Source organism: Chlamydotis macqueenii, chromosome 1 (genome assembly GCF_036417535.1).
Source record: "Chlamydotis macqueenii isolate bChlMac1 chromosome 1, bChlMac1.mat, whole genome shotgun sequence".
NCBI classification, from domain to species: domain Eukaryota; kingdom Metazoa; phylum Chordata; class Aves; order Otidiformes; family Otididae; genus Chlamydotis; species Chlamydotis macqueenii.
This window is the reverse complement of record NC_141556.1, coordinates 29,312,331-29,327,969: the sequence shown is the minus strand read 5'-3', so window position 1 is coordinate 29,327,969 and position 15,639 is coordinate 29,312,331. Positions and strand designations below refer to the sequence as shown.

The following is a 15,639-nucleotide window of genomic DNA, read 5'->3' as shown; positions in this document are numbered from 1 at the left end:
CTAATGTTCTTAGAATCTGGATCTGAGTAGGAGCCTTGCAGTTTCAGTTCTTTGGGTTTCTTCTCCCATTACCATCCTTTCACAACACCTCCAGTACTCAAAATCACCATGTAGAAAAATACAGCAATGACCTCAAAGGGCCACCATACAATGGGTGCTGCAAAGATATTTCAGGGAGACAGAGGAGAAATTAAGAACATCTAGACAGAGAAGAGATGAACTGTATTAGAAAGTGGTTGTATCCTAAGCAGGCAGGCAAAGAAACATGATGCACTATCAGCTGGAGGAACTCCAAAAACCCTTCCGTAAAGCAAAGACTGCAACTGAGATGTAGAAGCTGAAACTGAAGTACCAAATTTAACACCTTTACTATAAATCAGTTGTTTATAAAATAAACCCAACACAACTATTTTCTTGACAATAAGGAAGATAACTATGCATTGGTTTCACTGGATTTCAGCATAAACCAATTGCACAGGAAGAAAAAAATGACATCTCCACCCCAAAGAAACTTTTTTAAAAAGGTTTTCATTTTTTTTTTAATAAGTGTGCTTTGTTCACAAAAAGTAGTGACATAAAGACAACAGAAATGCAAATACACTTTTTTTTCCTTTTCTTCTCCAGCACCTTAAGAACAACAGATATCTTGCACAGTCATAATTTTCAAATATTTCATAACCTATAAACACTGTTCTTGCACCAAAGCCAAACAACTAACAACTCCTGATATCACCACTTTTTTTTTGTTCAGGGAGGTATAAGTATGTATGTAAATCTCACTTTTTTCCTCCACTACAATCTACTGTCCCCTGTAAATGAAAAAAAAAAAAAAAAAAAAAAAGAAAAAAGAAAAGAACACTTCAGGTATTTAGAATGAGCAGCAAGAAAACCAAGCTGTTATGAGGTCATGAATCTCAGGTCCCTATACCACAAATATGGTGGAGTCACCAGCCTGCCAAAAAGGCTTAAATTTTAAATGTTAATATTTTAAACTATTTTGGGGGTGTAAATCTTGGTCTGAATTGCTTTTTGTATGAATCTCCAACCAATTTACATTAAGCAATACCAACATATATGTTAGCTGGTATGTAACTTTTTTTTAAAAGGCGTATCAGTTAAAATTTTAGGTACACTTTGAAGTATGCACAGATTTAAGTTTCCATAAGCAGCTGAATTTATAGCACCAAGATTTTAGCTTTAACATGAGCACTGCTGGAGTCAGTGGTTAACTAGGAAGAAGCAAAGCTTTGACTGACAAACATTTTGGTGAAAGTGAAGTGGTAAAGCATTAGATGCAAATACTGACTTATAGCTGATTTTGAAGCCATTGTGTATTTCATTAGAGAAGTATTCCCTATAAAAACATTTAAAAAGTCAACCATGATACTTTATGTCTAAACTTTTTTTTTTATTTTTTACACATCAGAATATAATTGTTTTGTATATAACTATATAATTCAGTTGGAATAACAAATTTGAATCAGGGGATGCTTTAAATTTAGGAATTGAGACACAAAAATCTTACATTAAAGAATAAAGCATTACAGTCCAGTTCATGTCTGTGTGTAAGCAGGACCAATGCGGGATGACTCTGTGGGAAACAGTTGTAAAAGAAAAACAGGTAGGTCGAATAGTGACACTTCAAGTGCAAGAGTTCAATGGAAGGGGTAAGTTGCATTTTTGTAGCAACCAGTGTGAAATCCACACTACAACTTCGGTTTATCTGTTAACTTCTGTATTATAAATACAACATGGTAGATTAATATGGTATAAGGTATATTTAATCACAACCATCTCTGAAACTATATATTAGTATTTTCTACCATGTTTCTGAAGTCAGTCTTAAAACCATGATGTGGCACCTAGTTCAACTCATTTATTATTAGGCACTTACATATAGATTTGACAGCCTAACAGTCAAATATGAACATTCTGGCCATCATTTTCAAATGGAGGGAAATCTAAGCAAAACTAATACCAAATCTTCTATTTTTACCACTGAAGAGAATTGGGTTTTTTTTCCCTGGAAAAACCTCACAAATTTATCACAGAAGTTAAAAAACTCAACAAATGTAAAACACTCCTGTTCCATCTCCTTACAGTGCAGACCAGTTTCCATACAGCTATGGAGTTTTTATTTAACTAACCAGAAGATTTTTGGGTCCAAGTAAACAAACAAATAGTGTATGTTAACTTCACTTATGTGGCCTGAAAATATGTCTTTGTGCAAATATGTGTATCCTTGAAAAACTTGGATAATTATGTTCCTTTTTACAAAAATCTGTCTGTAGTTACCATATAACTTGGGAAGTCTAGAAAGACAGTTAAAGAAAGAGTTGTTTGTTTTTAAAATGTGTACATAATTTACTTTAAAACATGACAAAACCCACTCTGTCCCCCAAAAAACACAGTTTAAAGAAAATACAGAACACCATCATTGGGGAAATACTGATATATGTTAGTGCTTGTACACTCGTAAAATTTCAAAAACATGTTCCAGCTTTGAAGTGAAACATAATTGTCTAGACGTACCATAATCCTCTGGGGGGGACAACCTCTTGAGAAATCCCATCTCTAACTACTATTTATGCAATGAAATTACACCGTATGTATAACTATGCATGAATATATTCCGGTGTTTTGGCGTTATCTTGATTTGGTGTTATCTGAAGAGGGCTGCAATAAACATAAAATCAAATGTGCAAGCATTACAGTTTCTGCAGCCCAGGCTTAACCAGAGTGAAACAAGTTTTGGAAAAAGTTTTGTTCCATAATTAAGAAGGGACATGTGTAACCAAGTGTCTTAACCTATCTGCACATTTAATTAAAGTGCAAATTATTTCTTCCTACATAATTCTCAGAAGCCCACCAACTCCAGTGCCTTAAGCTCAACCACATTGAGTTAAAATATTGAAACAACATTTAACAAATTAAATAGAATTCACACTTCACAGCACTAAAGAATGGTACCTTTCTGGAAAAAAAATTAGTGATACAAATCTAATGAAAGTAACAGCAATTTATGCTATGACATGAGTCATTTGCATAAAACTTGTATTTTTTTCACTTTCATACAAGAATAAATTTTAAAATTCAAAAGTAGAAAAAAATAGCAAACTCTGTAAACCTTTGCATTTTCTTTATGCAAACACTTCTTGTGTGTTGAGCCCATGTTAGTATAGCAAAATTAGTTAAGCAAGAGGTTTGACTGAAAGGGCATTTCGACGACTACATTAACTTAGAAGCAATATAGGATCTTCTAGCTCATAGAAAGGAATTGAACTAGACTGGCTTTCTCCAGAGTCTGAGTCATAAGGAGCATCAGGTAGCTCCATAAAACCGTAAGCTAGCTGTTCATCTTCGGTATCTGATCGAACATAGCAGGAAGTGTTGGAATATTCCTCATCCTCTATACTGTTGAAATCCTGTGGGATATACAACATTCCTGGGTAGTTCCTGCTAACTAAGTCACTTGTTGTCTGCAAGGAAGTTTTCCTAAATGCCATCAGGTGCATGTGAGAAAACTTGGAATACTTGAAGCGTTTAAAACCCAAGGACTCTATGGCAATTTTCCAGCTTTTCATCATCATAGCCCGGCGATTCTGATGAGATGAATCAGGAGTTATCACAAGCAATAAACCATTTAATACGAGAAGTTCATGTGCCTTCTTGCAGCATATCCATCGTTGGTAGGGTGACGGAAAGTAAGAAAGGAGGAGTGAGAAAACGACGACATGGAACAGTTCTCCAGGTAGAGAATCAATGGGATTTTTCAGTTGCTTAAGAAAGGCATCTATAGCATCTTGTGCCAGTTGGAGAGGTTGCTGAATTTGAAGATTTAAGAAGTCACACTTGTAAACGCTCTGGTGGAATAAGAAAACCAGAAAAACAAATGAACATCAAGGTTAGTTTAAAGAGCATTTTTTCTTCAAATATTCTGTCACTTCATCAGGGTACTTTAGTTGTTCAGGACTAAAATTCCAAACCATGGGAGGCGAGAAGTTCTCTAGATACCTGCCCATATTCTCCTACATGCCATGCCACACACGGCTCTCCTGCCTCAGGGCAGATCTCTGGGTGATATTCCTAAAAAGTGTTTTTGTGACCCTAAGCAAGAGCTAGGACACATTAAAGAGACAGAGCAATAACATCATGCTGGCTTGAATATCCCCAAGATATTCAAAGTTCTCAAGAACGGTTGTAGCTACCCTGGAGGTGAAAGAGTCAGGGAAATCATCCACACACAGATACCAACTTATCTTCAAGGCCATTGATGTTACCATCTCATAAATTGATACTGCATAGTACAACAAAATGATAATTCTCATCATTTTCCCGAGGTGGTAAACAGCACCATGGGGAATATATAGTACATATAAGAGTGTATATAACACAACAACATGACCAACCACTGCAACATCATGACCAGCAACTAATAATGGATATAATAAGTGTATATAACAAATTTTGTTTCAAGCCACTCTGGTCAGATCTGTGGTTATCTCAACCGTTCGTGCCCCACGTTGGGCACTGAAAAAACTGCCATGGTTTAGCCCTGCTCAGCAGCTAAAATACCACACAGTTTCTCACTCACTCTCCCCTCACCACTCCCCCACAGTGGGACACGGAGGAGAATCAGGAAAGAGAAGAAGGCAAAACTTGTGAGCTGAGATAAAAAACAGTTTAAGAGAACAACAGAGGAAAAGAAAACAGATATGGAAAACAACAACAACAAATAATAGAAAATATTTAAGTACATAATTTACAGTACAACAGCTCACTATGGATCCTGATGCCCAGCTGCCTCCTGAGTAGCAAGAACCTCCCCCTCAGCACCGTCCCCACTTTATAATACTGAGCATGATGTCACATGGGATGGAATAGCCCTTTGGCTAATTTGGGTAGACTATTCCACCTATTGGCTCATTAGTAAACTCTTCCAGCTGTGTCCCCCAGCCACAGGTGCCACCAGCTCCAGTTCCTCTTCCAGCTCAGGTGAAAATTAACTCTATCCTAGCCAGAACCAGGACATCCCTTCATTCCAATTTTGCCATCTTTTAATATTTTTTTTTTCTTATGCAGACAAATTAAACTTGTACTCTGGAATATCTGTGATACAAACAGAAGGTTTGAAGGAATAGCTACCAAAAACAGTGGGTCAAGAAGAAAGCTGTTCTGCTTATCCCAGTCTCAGTTTCCCTCCTCCTAGCTTCTAATACTGCATGTTTCTCTCAGCGTACCTGACACTAAGACACAAAAAAAACCCCAATGAGTGAACAATACCTAACTAAAGAGAGTACTAATCTTTTCTTGGTGCAGTTCCCCTCCCCATCAAAACACAAAACATTTTCATGGAAATGTATTTCCATATTCATATCTCTACAGGTTACATTCTCTCTCTATGAAACAGAGATTCTAAAGACATTAATTCTTTTATTATATAACTACCATTTCAGTTCCTCTCCTAGTTCTTCCACAATTACATCCTTCTTATTCCTCAAACTAGCTGAGGCTCAACTACTTTGTCTATATCCAAAGCACTTCTATATTCAGAAAGTGGATTAATCTATTTTTATTAAAGAAGGAATTATTTAACCCTCTATTCAACATTATTCAAGAATCTGACTTCCTAAGAAGCCAAAGTATGTTAGTATCTTACCTAAAAGATCTGGTAAATCAGAAGATTTTACCAGTTCTTCTCTTTTCAGCTTCTGCCACTAAGTTATCAGATAAATTTTTCAGGTCAGAAGACAACATTAACTACCGTAAGAACCCTCTGGCTGTTGTTCTGAAATCTTAAATCAGCCCAGGCAACTGCTGGCCTAAAGATAAATTTATTCATGAGGTTCTGGTGCTGATGCAGCTCAAAGTAGAGTCACCTTAAATACATCAGGGCTTATTAATACTGTTTTGGAGGTGGGCCTAAGCTTATTCTAGCAGAGGTGTTTGAGTGCACAAACCGTACTCCATGTCACTCCAAGAATGCTTGCTAGCTAGGTTTCAAGGTGCCCTCAAACACACCAAAGTAGCCAGGAGAATGGAAGTAAGAGAACCTGGTGAGCGCAAGACAGGCCTCATAGTAACTATTGGTCTGTACAGTAGCACTCTGGAGACTTCCTATCATCAAACTATGGTACTAACTTTGTCAGATGACAAGAAATCAATTATCCTATCATTCCCTTGTACTGGGAGAGCCTGAAAAACTGGTTAGTACACAGAAATTGCAGCTACCTGACTACTCCCTCTCTTGTTGTCTGGCCTGGATTACTCACATTCCTCCATTACATCTTTCTGGGACTGTTCCAATAATTGTTTTGGTCACTGTACATTTAAATTGATTTTCATGAGAACAAAAGTAATTTTCTTACAAAAGCAGCATGATAGACTAGGGAGCAAAATATTATCTATGCATACCCCAAAATTAATGGTTAGATTCAGCTCATGTAACCTCAGGTGCCTTGGCTGCTATTATAGTCACTGGAGAGTTGGTCAATACAGCCCACAAGGTCAGAACACAATTCACCTTGCTGTGAAACAGCAGACGTTTAGGTTCACTATTTTTGACAGATCTCCACTGACTATAATTGGAACTTAGAATCCCACATAGACACCCATAATAAATGTATTTTAGCTGTAAACTTACTTGCCATGTATTGCCATTTTAGATGCCATAGGCTGCCACTTCAGTGGCATACGTCTCCTTTACATCCTGTGTCTTGCCTGACAGCCCTATGCAGATACCCAACAGCCTCTTAAGTGGTGGAAGGCAATCATCTTTGGGCAACTGATGCCTAATTTGACAAATTACGCAAGATGGAGTCCATTCAAAGTTTTTTTGTGTTTCAGGTGAAACTTTGCTTTAAAAAGCAATTTATCAGAATCAGATTTTTTCAAGAATATCTTTAATTATCTCTAAGCGTATACGCAAAAATATAAATTAGGTGTTAGTGGACTAAACCTGGTGACCACAAAAAAATACTATGCATGTAAACCAAACTGCAGCAAATAAGAAAACATTACTTTCAAGTTAACTGCATTATTGTACTCGTACATTTCTCACTCTGCATTTCTAGAGAGGGCTACCTTAAGCCACTGATTTTAAACTGTAAGTAGTCAAGATGTCATGTATGGTCAAAGGTTTTTCCGTTTTCTGTCAGAAATGCATTCCTTTCCGTATATTTTAATTTTCATTCCACTTTGTCATTTTGCTTGGTTGATAAATGCTATTAGGACTGACAAAAGTTGGGTCAAGAGCAAGAGACAGAAAGAACATATGATTACAGCAGAATTAATACATTTGAGAACTTTATTACCTAGAGATGAAAGAATACAATTAAAATGAAGCAATTTACCCTTAAAGTGATGATAAATTTGTCATCAGGATTGCAGAATTTCAATAATATTTGTAGCAATAATCTGAAAAGCCCCCTTACAATGCAATTCTGGTCACTAAAACTCCCCAGAAAAACTCACCGAGTACAATCAATCACTGATCTTTTCCTTCTGTCAGCAAATGCAGCTCCTGAGAGGTTCATGCCTAAGCATAAGCCCACTCCATTTTTATTTATGCCTTTTAAGATGCAATGACTCATCTGAAATGCCATTAAAGGATCACTACTAAAATTCTCCAACTACATTTTGAAGTCATAAAAATCTATTTTTTTTTTCAAGATTTAAGAGAAAAGCCTGTTCATGGGAAGGGATGTAGTAGGAGGGCCACAGTTCCTTTTAAAGCACAGATATTTAGGATACATACTCAAGTATTAAACATGCTATTTTAATAGTTATTTTGAAGCATTTAAAATATCTGAGAATCAAATTTATATTAAATTCAGCAAACATTACATACCTCAACAGCTGGAACAATATCTATGCCAACTGTCAGAAATTCTTCAAACTTCAGAAATGGATTAAAGCAGCTACCAACATCAAGTAATCTGATCTTCCCCAAGGAGTGGAGCAATCTGAGAAGCAGCAAGAATTCAGTTTTATTAAATATTATTTTTGAAGCTATATTTTGAATTACAATTTCAGATAACTAATGCAAAAAATTTCTCACAGTGAGAAATTTCTCACATAGTGACTAACAGAAGTCAATGCTTTACTTGAATTGCTGAGATACCTAAAGAACCAAGCTCCATCAGTAAAGCAGATGGTTCTCAAGTGGAAGAGTTTATGTTGACAGCAGCTGTAATAATAGTATTAACTTGTGTACTTGTAGTAAGAAACTAAAGAAATGAAAATGGCACCTTGTGAGTCTCTATTGCTTTGTGTTTCTCACTTACCTTTTTGTGGAATTTACTGGTGCTGAAGTCACACAAGTCACCAGAGTTAAAATTTCAGGAGTTTAAAAGAGAAATTGACAACACTCCATGACCTACCTACTTGCCAGTCCTGTTCTAAAGGGCATCTGAAGTCAAGTGCCATAATTGGTTTAATAAAGACAAGAGAACACATAACAGTATTCCAAAGTAAACAAAAAAGATGTAAAAATAAAAGCATTTGGTTATTCCCTGGGAAAAAAAAAAAAAGTGTATTTTATTTGCTTTATGTTAGCTAATATTTTTTTTGAATGCTGGAGGTTCACTCCAATTCTATTTTCAGTGGATGCTGTGAAAGAGTTGGATCAATCCATGCAGAGCCACAAACTTAAAAACTGGCTGCTTAAGTTGTAGGGAAGTTATTCTAAACGTCTAGATGAATTGAAATATTCCCTCAAAACTACTTGGGGGAAAAAGTCCACTTCATTCCACACAATCAAGTTTTCTTTTGGAGCATCCAAAAGCTACTTAATGAGAAATAGTCAAAGATAGCCATCTGGTTTAGGAAAGAGAGTCCTAATCAGAGTACTTCTGAAGTACCCAAAAATAAAGATTTATCCAGAAAGAACTCTGGAGAACATTTTAAGAAGCCAAAAATCTATCTTCATATCTGCCACTGTGTGATGACCCTACTATTCAAGGTGAAATTACAGACCAGAAGGCCAATTAACTATGCTACCAAACAGCAAAAGGTGAATGATTAAAAAAAAAGAAAAAAAAAAAAAAAAAAAAGAAAACAAAAGGAAAAAAAAAAGAAAAGAAAAAAAAAAAGAGGATTAACTTGAGAAATCATGACTTACTGCTAGGACAGACAGAAACAAGTTGAGAGACTGCTGAAGACATTTCCATACTTTAGTTCCAGAATGCTGCAGAGGTACACATATACCCTTCAAAAAATGTGATGGAAAAAGAAAAACAAAACAAAACAAAAAACACAAACCCCACCGAACCCACACTGAATAACTGGCCCATCATGGTCCCAACTAGACTGCAAAACTTCCTAGGGTAAAAGAAACTGGAGAAGTGGGAGATCAAAAAGAAAACAGCAGACTGAAGAAACAAAGAGGACATTCTTGTACTGTCTGGTGGAAGCTCCCATTATAGTACAGCAGAAAATATGCTAGAAGCTGGCAGATGACACTGGCCTTTTACTGGGAAACTCTGACATCATCTATGACCAGCCACAAAACCAATCTGAAATGCCTGTATGATGACAAAGACATCATCACTCTTTTCTTTAAGTGAAATATATAGTTTTAAAAAGAAAAGAAGAAAAGGTGCCTGACAACTTTTGAGGTTAATAACTGCTGCCTTGCCTCTGAAAACATTCTTATCTTCCAAGGGACAGTCTCCTTGACCAATGTCTAAAGGAACATTTGTGGTCTTCAAGTTTGCAACCAGAGGCATTTTCTTCATGACTAAAAAAAGATTAGGCAGTTACCAGTATATATAATGTAGCATCAGGTAAGATCAATGCACCTGTACAGAAACACTGGCAGTCAGCTATCTTGTCATCATTTAAAGGTTTTGCCTTGTCCTGGTACTTCATTTATCTAACCTGATAACGCTGTCCCTCTTTAAAGAATTATAATTTGAATGTTGCACTCAGTTATCACTAATATCAAGGACTCAGCTCTTGAACACATCCTACAATCAAAGACATTGTTCTTTCATTTTTTATTTTCCTTGCATTCTGAACTTGAAGGCCCCTGCTGTTATTCTTTCTTTGCAATTGCAACAAACTAGTAAATGCTGGAGTTAAACAATTCTTTTCAAGTCCACTAGAACAGACTTTACATCTGCTTGTTCTTAAAACAACTTGATGAGTGCATCCACATATATAAAAGAAGAGAAAATATACAGCACTACTAGCACACAACAGTTTGAGCTCTTTCTACGGGATCATTTACAGGGCTACATATAAAAATTTCCAACATGATTTGTACGATCTTAGAATACCCAGAATCCATTAATAGAGGCAAACAAACATGAACTCACAGCTTTCACAGGGAATTCACAGTGAGGAGGAAGATAACTTTTCAGCAAGCAAATGTTGCTTTTTTCTTCAAGTTTCTGTAGCCAATCTAATTGGCTTCTCCAGAATATAATTTGTCATCTTTCTGGGAAAGATTCAGCCCTAGAGAGACAGATAACTGCAAAAACATTTAGAAACAGATCTGCAGGGCCAACGGAGTCCAAAAAAGCCATTGCTGTACTCATAGCAACAACAAAGCAGTAAGAAATACTGCAGAAAAAAAAAAAAATCTTTAAGCAGCAATAGAGAGATCTGGGCTCTCTTTGCTACTTCTGAATTCCCAGTGATCTGCCACAGAGAGGATGCTGGAGAGGCAAGAGAAGATCTCTTGCTGCATTCAGCAGAAGAATAACGCCTAGTGTAAAGATTTTGCTGCTACATGGAATAGAAGATATCCAGGGGATATTTCTGTCAAAATATCAGCATCACCAAGGCAAATAGTGCAACAATTATCTTTATGTTAAAACCACACATGTTACCAGCTACCCTGTAAGTCAGTCAGTGCTGAGTGAGATTTCAGAATGCAGATGATAGCAACAATTTTTTTTCCCAGCTTGGATGCCAATCACAATGTAATCTGCACAACAGGAATCTGAATAGCGCAGCGGGACCATTCAGATCTTACTGTCCATAAATCACAAACATGAGCTGAAGTCAAGTAGTGTCTTCTTCTAGTATGAGATTTCTTAGACCAGCACATCTCCTCGTCTAGCAAACAGAGACACTAATGGCAGATTCTTTCTCATTCAAACACAAAAATGTATGCCTGTACATACGCTTGTGTTCTACATAAGAGGTCAATGGTAACAGCAAAAGAATAGAAGACATGTGGGACCACAGGAAACACAAGAGGGAATGTGACTCTACAGTGCAGAGAAAACTTCCCCTAAAGAGTGACAGCCTCTAGAGATCTTAACATTTTCCATTTAAAGTGTTTGATGAAATACTTGTACAGATTAAAATTAAGCAGCACAACCCAGAAATGTCTAATGTCCAGGAGAGCCTACTTCACCTATGATACAGTGAAAACTCACTGTGATGTATTCTGTCCTCTCTTACAAAACCTGCATTCTTGGCTGCAGCATTATTTTTGACTGGGTGAAGAGGGACACAGCCTCAGGCTACTACAGCATTGGAGCACACTTCTGGAAAGCTACAGCTCTGGATTCCAAGCTGAGCAAAAGCCAGAGACTCTCTTCTACACTAACGGACACCAGATCTAAGGTATTTGATATAGGGCAAATTCACTGTGATAGGTGTGTCACATCCAAGGAACCTTGTAGTCTAAGTGCAATGCAAATGTACTTTGAAACCTTAAAAGTAGCAGAGACTCAGATGCTTACTTGTGTCTTGACTTCCTGTTGCTTGTCAGGTTTTGCTGCCTCTCAGAAAACAGGCACAATTAAATCACTCAGTAGCAATTCTCAGGCTGCCAGTTATCAGTAGGAACTGATAGTTAGGTGCTTGAAATAATTTTGAAGCTCTTCAGAAGCACTTAGATTCGGTCACCGAACATATACTGAGAGTACAGACCACCAATTCAGATGGTCTGAAGACCATTGGTTCAGATACCTACTTTTCAGCACTGTAACTCTTAAATCAGATTCCTCAGTGAGAATATAACTGTAATGTAGGTGACAATAAATGATCCAGTGAACCAATGACTTTGTTAGAAATGTAGTCTTGCTGAATTAATTGACAATTACCCTTCAACCTCCTCTTTCCTAATGATTTTCAGTCAAAGCAACATTAAAAGCAAGGGAAGTACTTTGCTACTGCAGATAATCCCCAAGCATATCTTTAATCCACAGTTCTCCAATACTGTACAGGCAGAAAATCAAAGTGTGAATAGCTAAAGATCAGGAACTGGTAAAGAAGTGCACATAACTTGGGAAATAAGTGCATTTTAAATATATCCCACACTTTTTTTTTTATTTCAAGAACTTTATTAAATGGACTGCAGCTCTTGACAGCCTCCTTAAAAATGCGCCTCCTATTCAACCAGGTGCTGTCCAGGTAAGTGACATCATTAACAACAGGTATTCATTTTGAGGCTGACTTAGCAAAGTGAGCACTAAAGAGAGGAGTTGGTAGGGAAAGTCAGCTTATGAGAAGCTAGTAGCTTCATTTTGGAAGCATCTGTTTTGTCTTGTCATAATAGAACAACAATGGGGAAAATGTTTTCATTTTGCATGTTACTATTCAACTAGATACGCATTTGGGATCTTTATGCCTTTTGCGAATTATTTTACAAGCCTGAGAAACCACAAAAGATGCCAGCTGGTAGGGACAGACACTTTGCTAATAACATTAGTAAGATGCTCCTGCCTTTCCTAACTAATACTATATTTAACTTAAAGTAAGTGCTGATCACAGAAGACATGCTACAACAATGAGGAAAATCTCTTCACGGAACAGAAAAAACAGTATTGCAAACAGTTGTAGGAACTGGTCTATAAAGACTATGAACCAAGTCAAGTGTAGCGTAAGTGTAACATTATCATTATGATATGTTTATGCATTCATTATTCCTTTATACTTGTAAAAAATTAAATTATTTCCATCACACATGGAATAGCCACAAATATGACCTATGTTATTTAGGAAAAAAAGAGGAGGGTGGGACTGTAACTGAAATTATAAAGCTACTCCTGTATGCCAAAAATAAAATTCTTACTTGAGTGAAGGTCAAAAAACAGAATTAAAACTGTTGTTAGGAAAATACCTCAAGGATACCACAACTTCTGCAGAGCCAGTCATGAGAAAGCTAGCACATTTAAAATTAAGGGTTATAATTCAAAATTGCTTTTGAAGTGTATAATTGGAATCAAGAGTTTCTCTGCAATTATTTATGAAGAGAAAGTTTTAAGTACTCTGATATTTACATTTGGCACTTAGTACTTACATAAGCAATTGACTTCTCAACAGCCATTAGAATCTAACTTAATTAACGTCTCCCGTATTTCACCTCAAGGTTTAATATAAAATTGTATTGCACACCAATGATGTACAAAAATGAAATTGCTTTAACACTTAAATGAAGATGACTAAATTGTCATTCTCAAGCAATTTTTTTTTATGGCATCCACCAAAATGTACCATGACATAGATACTTCTTGAAACATGTATATATGTTCCCATGAAAATGCCCTTTCTTAACTATTAAAAATACATCAGACTGATGTAATATGTTGTGGGGAAAAACATCCAGGTAAGTGTTATCACACATAAGAGGGGAAAAAAAAAAGCCTGGAAAACAAGTAAACCTTACTCTTCTGTTACAGCTTCATGATTTGTCAAGCCAAAGTTTGGCAAGGGATCTTCAATCTTGGAAGCCTGGGAAACATTTAAAGCTGGAGTGGTCTTGGAAGCAAGAAGTGCTCTTTTTTCATCTTTCTCAAGTGCTTTTCTTTTTCCACCATTCTGAAAATATTCTCGGCATACACTGAAAAGACAAAAAGAAAAATTCCCCAGAAAAACAGAGTGCTATTTTTGGTCATTACTACAGATAAGACACAAGATAAAGGTTTAAGAAATACAAGTGCAGTCAGCTTTTAAACAAATCTGGGTTTTACTGCAACTTTGGTAAATCAGCTTTAGGAAAGATGCAATACACCCAAAGACATAGCTGAAGTCGAGTGGTGTTTTATTTCCAAACATTAGGCCATGCATCACAGTTGAGTAAACAGATTTAAAATAGTTTTATCTGGATAGTCTTAGAGCAAGACAGCAGAAGTCTTGTCAGAACATCACCAGAGGATAAAACTGAGTCCTCACCTGAGCACCACTGTTCTCCACTAAGATGCAAAGAGCGATTAGCTAGCTCCCCACAAATGCAGGGACTTTTGATACATTTGTGTCTTGCAAGGTATGTAATGTGGGGGAAAATAAACATAATCCAGCCTTATGGGCTAACTTACATACACCAGTTTTTAATTTTAATTGAGTTTGCCTGGGGTGTTTTTTGTTTTTAAGTAACAGATTTATGAAGTAGCTGTATTACTGTAGCACTTATTTTAGCTTTCAATTTTTTCCCCATACTTAATTATTTTGCTAATAGGAACAAGAACAAAATAATCTGGTTCTACTTTAAGAGAAATGCTAACCAGTTTAAAGGAATGAATGTTATCAAAATAGTTAAATTGCACCTGCATACTTCAACCAGTAGTCAGCATTAATGTATGAGAAGCAAGCATGTTCAAGAATAACTGAATTTTGTTCACAAAATAGAACTAGAATTGGAAACAATTTGTTGTTGTGAAATTAAAAAGCCTGACTCGCTCTGCACAAAGCAGTATTTTTAATTGGATGTGCCAGCCAAGTATTTGCATGGAAAGTTTAACAGAAATAGTACTCATTTGAATTATGTTTTCATAACAACTCATTTTTATGATGCTTTCTTGAAACTCACTCAATTTTCCTCCAAGAAAACTGCAGAGGTTTGAAAGAAACATTCCAGAAAACTTAAGTTCAAGTGCAGTTTAATAACACCTTACACAAAGCAGGATCAAGATAACATAGCATTTTGCATCACAGATTCAGGAAAGGACATGTTGGAATAATGCTGCATTTAAATCACAAATAGAGACAAGGACTTGGAATACACAGGCCTTATCTAAGGGTTAGTGATATTACAGGCACCAAATATATCCAGGCTTTCCACCACATAAGTAGTGAAGGGAAAAAAAAAAAAAGTAATTGGAGTTGAATTTCTTAAAAAGGGAAACATACACAGTCAAACAGCTACAGATACAGAAGTTGCTTTACTCCAAAGCTGGTAGGAAATGACTACCTTGAATCAGTAAATGTATAATTACAGTAGTACATTATTCTTGCTGTAAGGGTGGAAGAAAAGGTTATCCTGGGCACATTTCTGTGCTGACATAGAACCTCAAGATCAAAACTGACCTGCGTCTAGCAAACTCAAAAGCACAACCAAGTTTTACTTGCTCAAGCAGGCCCTAAGCATTCTTGCACCAAAGATAAAAAGTCTAAAATGCAGACAGTAACCTTAGAGCAGAAGAGACAGCTACATTAGAAAAATCTCAGTAAACATTTCATTTATAATCAACAAGTTACAATTCCTCAGTAACCAAAGCTATTTTCAGACCAAGGAGAAGCTAGGTGGAATAAAGAAATAAAATTAACATCTTAACAGTATGGAGCAAGATGACATGCAGAAGCATGAACACGAGTCCAGGCTCCCAGATATATGGACTCTGAAATCATACCTACTCCATCCATTAGACATTGCAAGTATGGAAAGCCAACAACTCAAAAATT

The 15,639-nt window shown here is 36.4% G+C and overlaps 1 protein-coding gene across 2 annotated transcripts in view; it reads right to left on the bottom strand.

The window, feature by feature from the left end:
- Nucleotides 1–512: 512 nt before the first annotated feature.
- Nucleotides 513–15,639, bottom strand: part of SAMTOR (S-adenosylmethionine sensor upstream of mTORC1) — a 37,075-nt gene continuing 21,948 nt past the window's right edge. The window contains exons 3-6 of one of the 2 annotated variants that reach the window (XR_015258557.1): nt 13,628–13,801; nt 7,850–7,964; nt 1,526–3,863; nt 513–809 (exon numbers count right to left, since the gene is read on the bottom strand). Coding sequence is in view for 1 of the 2 variants with exons in the window: in XM_086747679.1 (XP_086603805.1) it covers nt 3,234–3,863; nt 7,850–7,964; nt 13,628–13,801 (919 nt within the window). In the remaining variant the exon portion in view is untranslated. Of the gene's footprint in view, nt 3,864–7,849; nt 7,965–13,627; nt 13,802–15,639 lie in introns of both variants that reach the window. The other variant, XM_086747679.1, reaches the window with a different exon arrangement.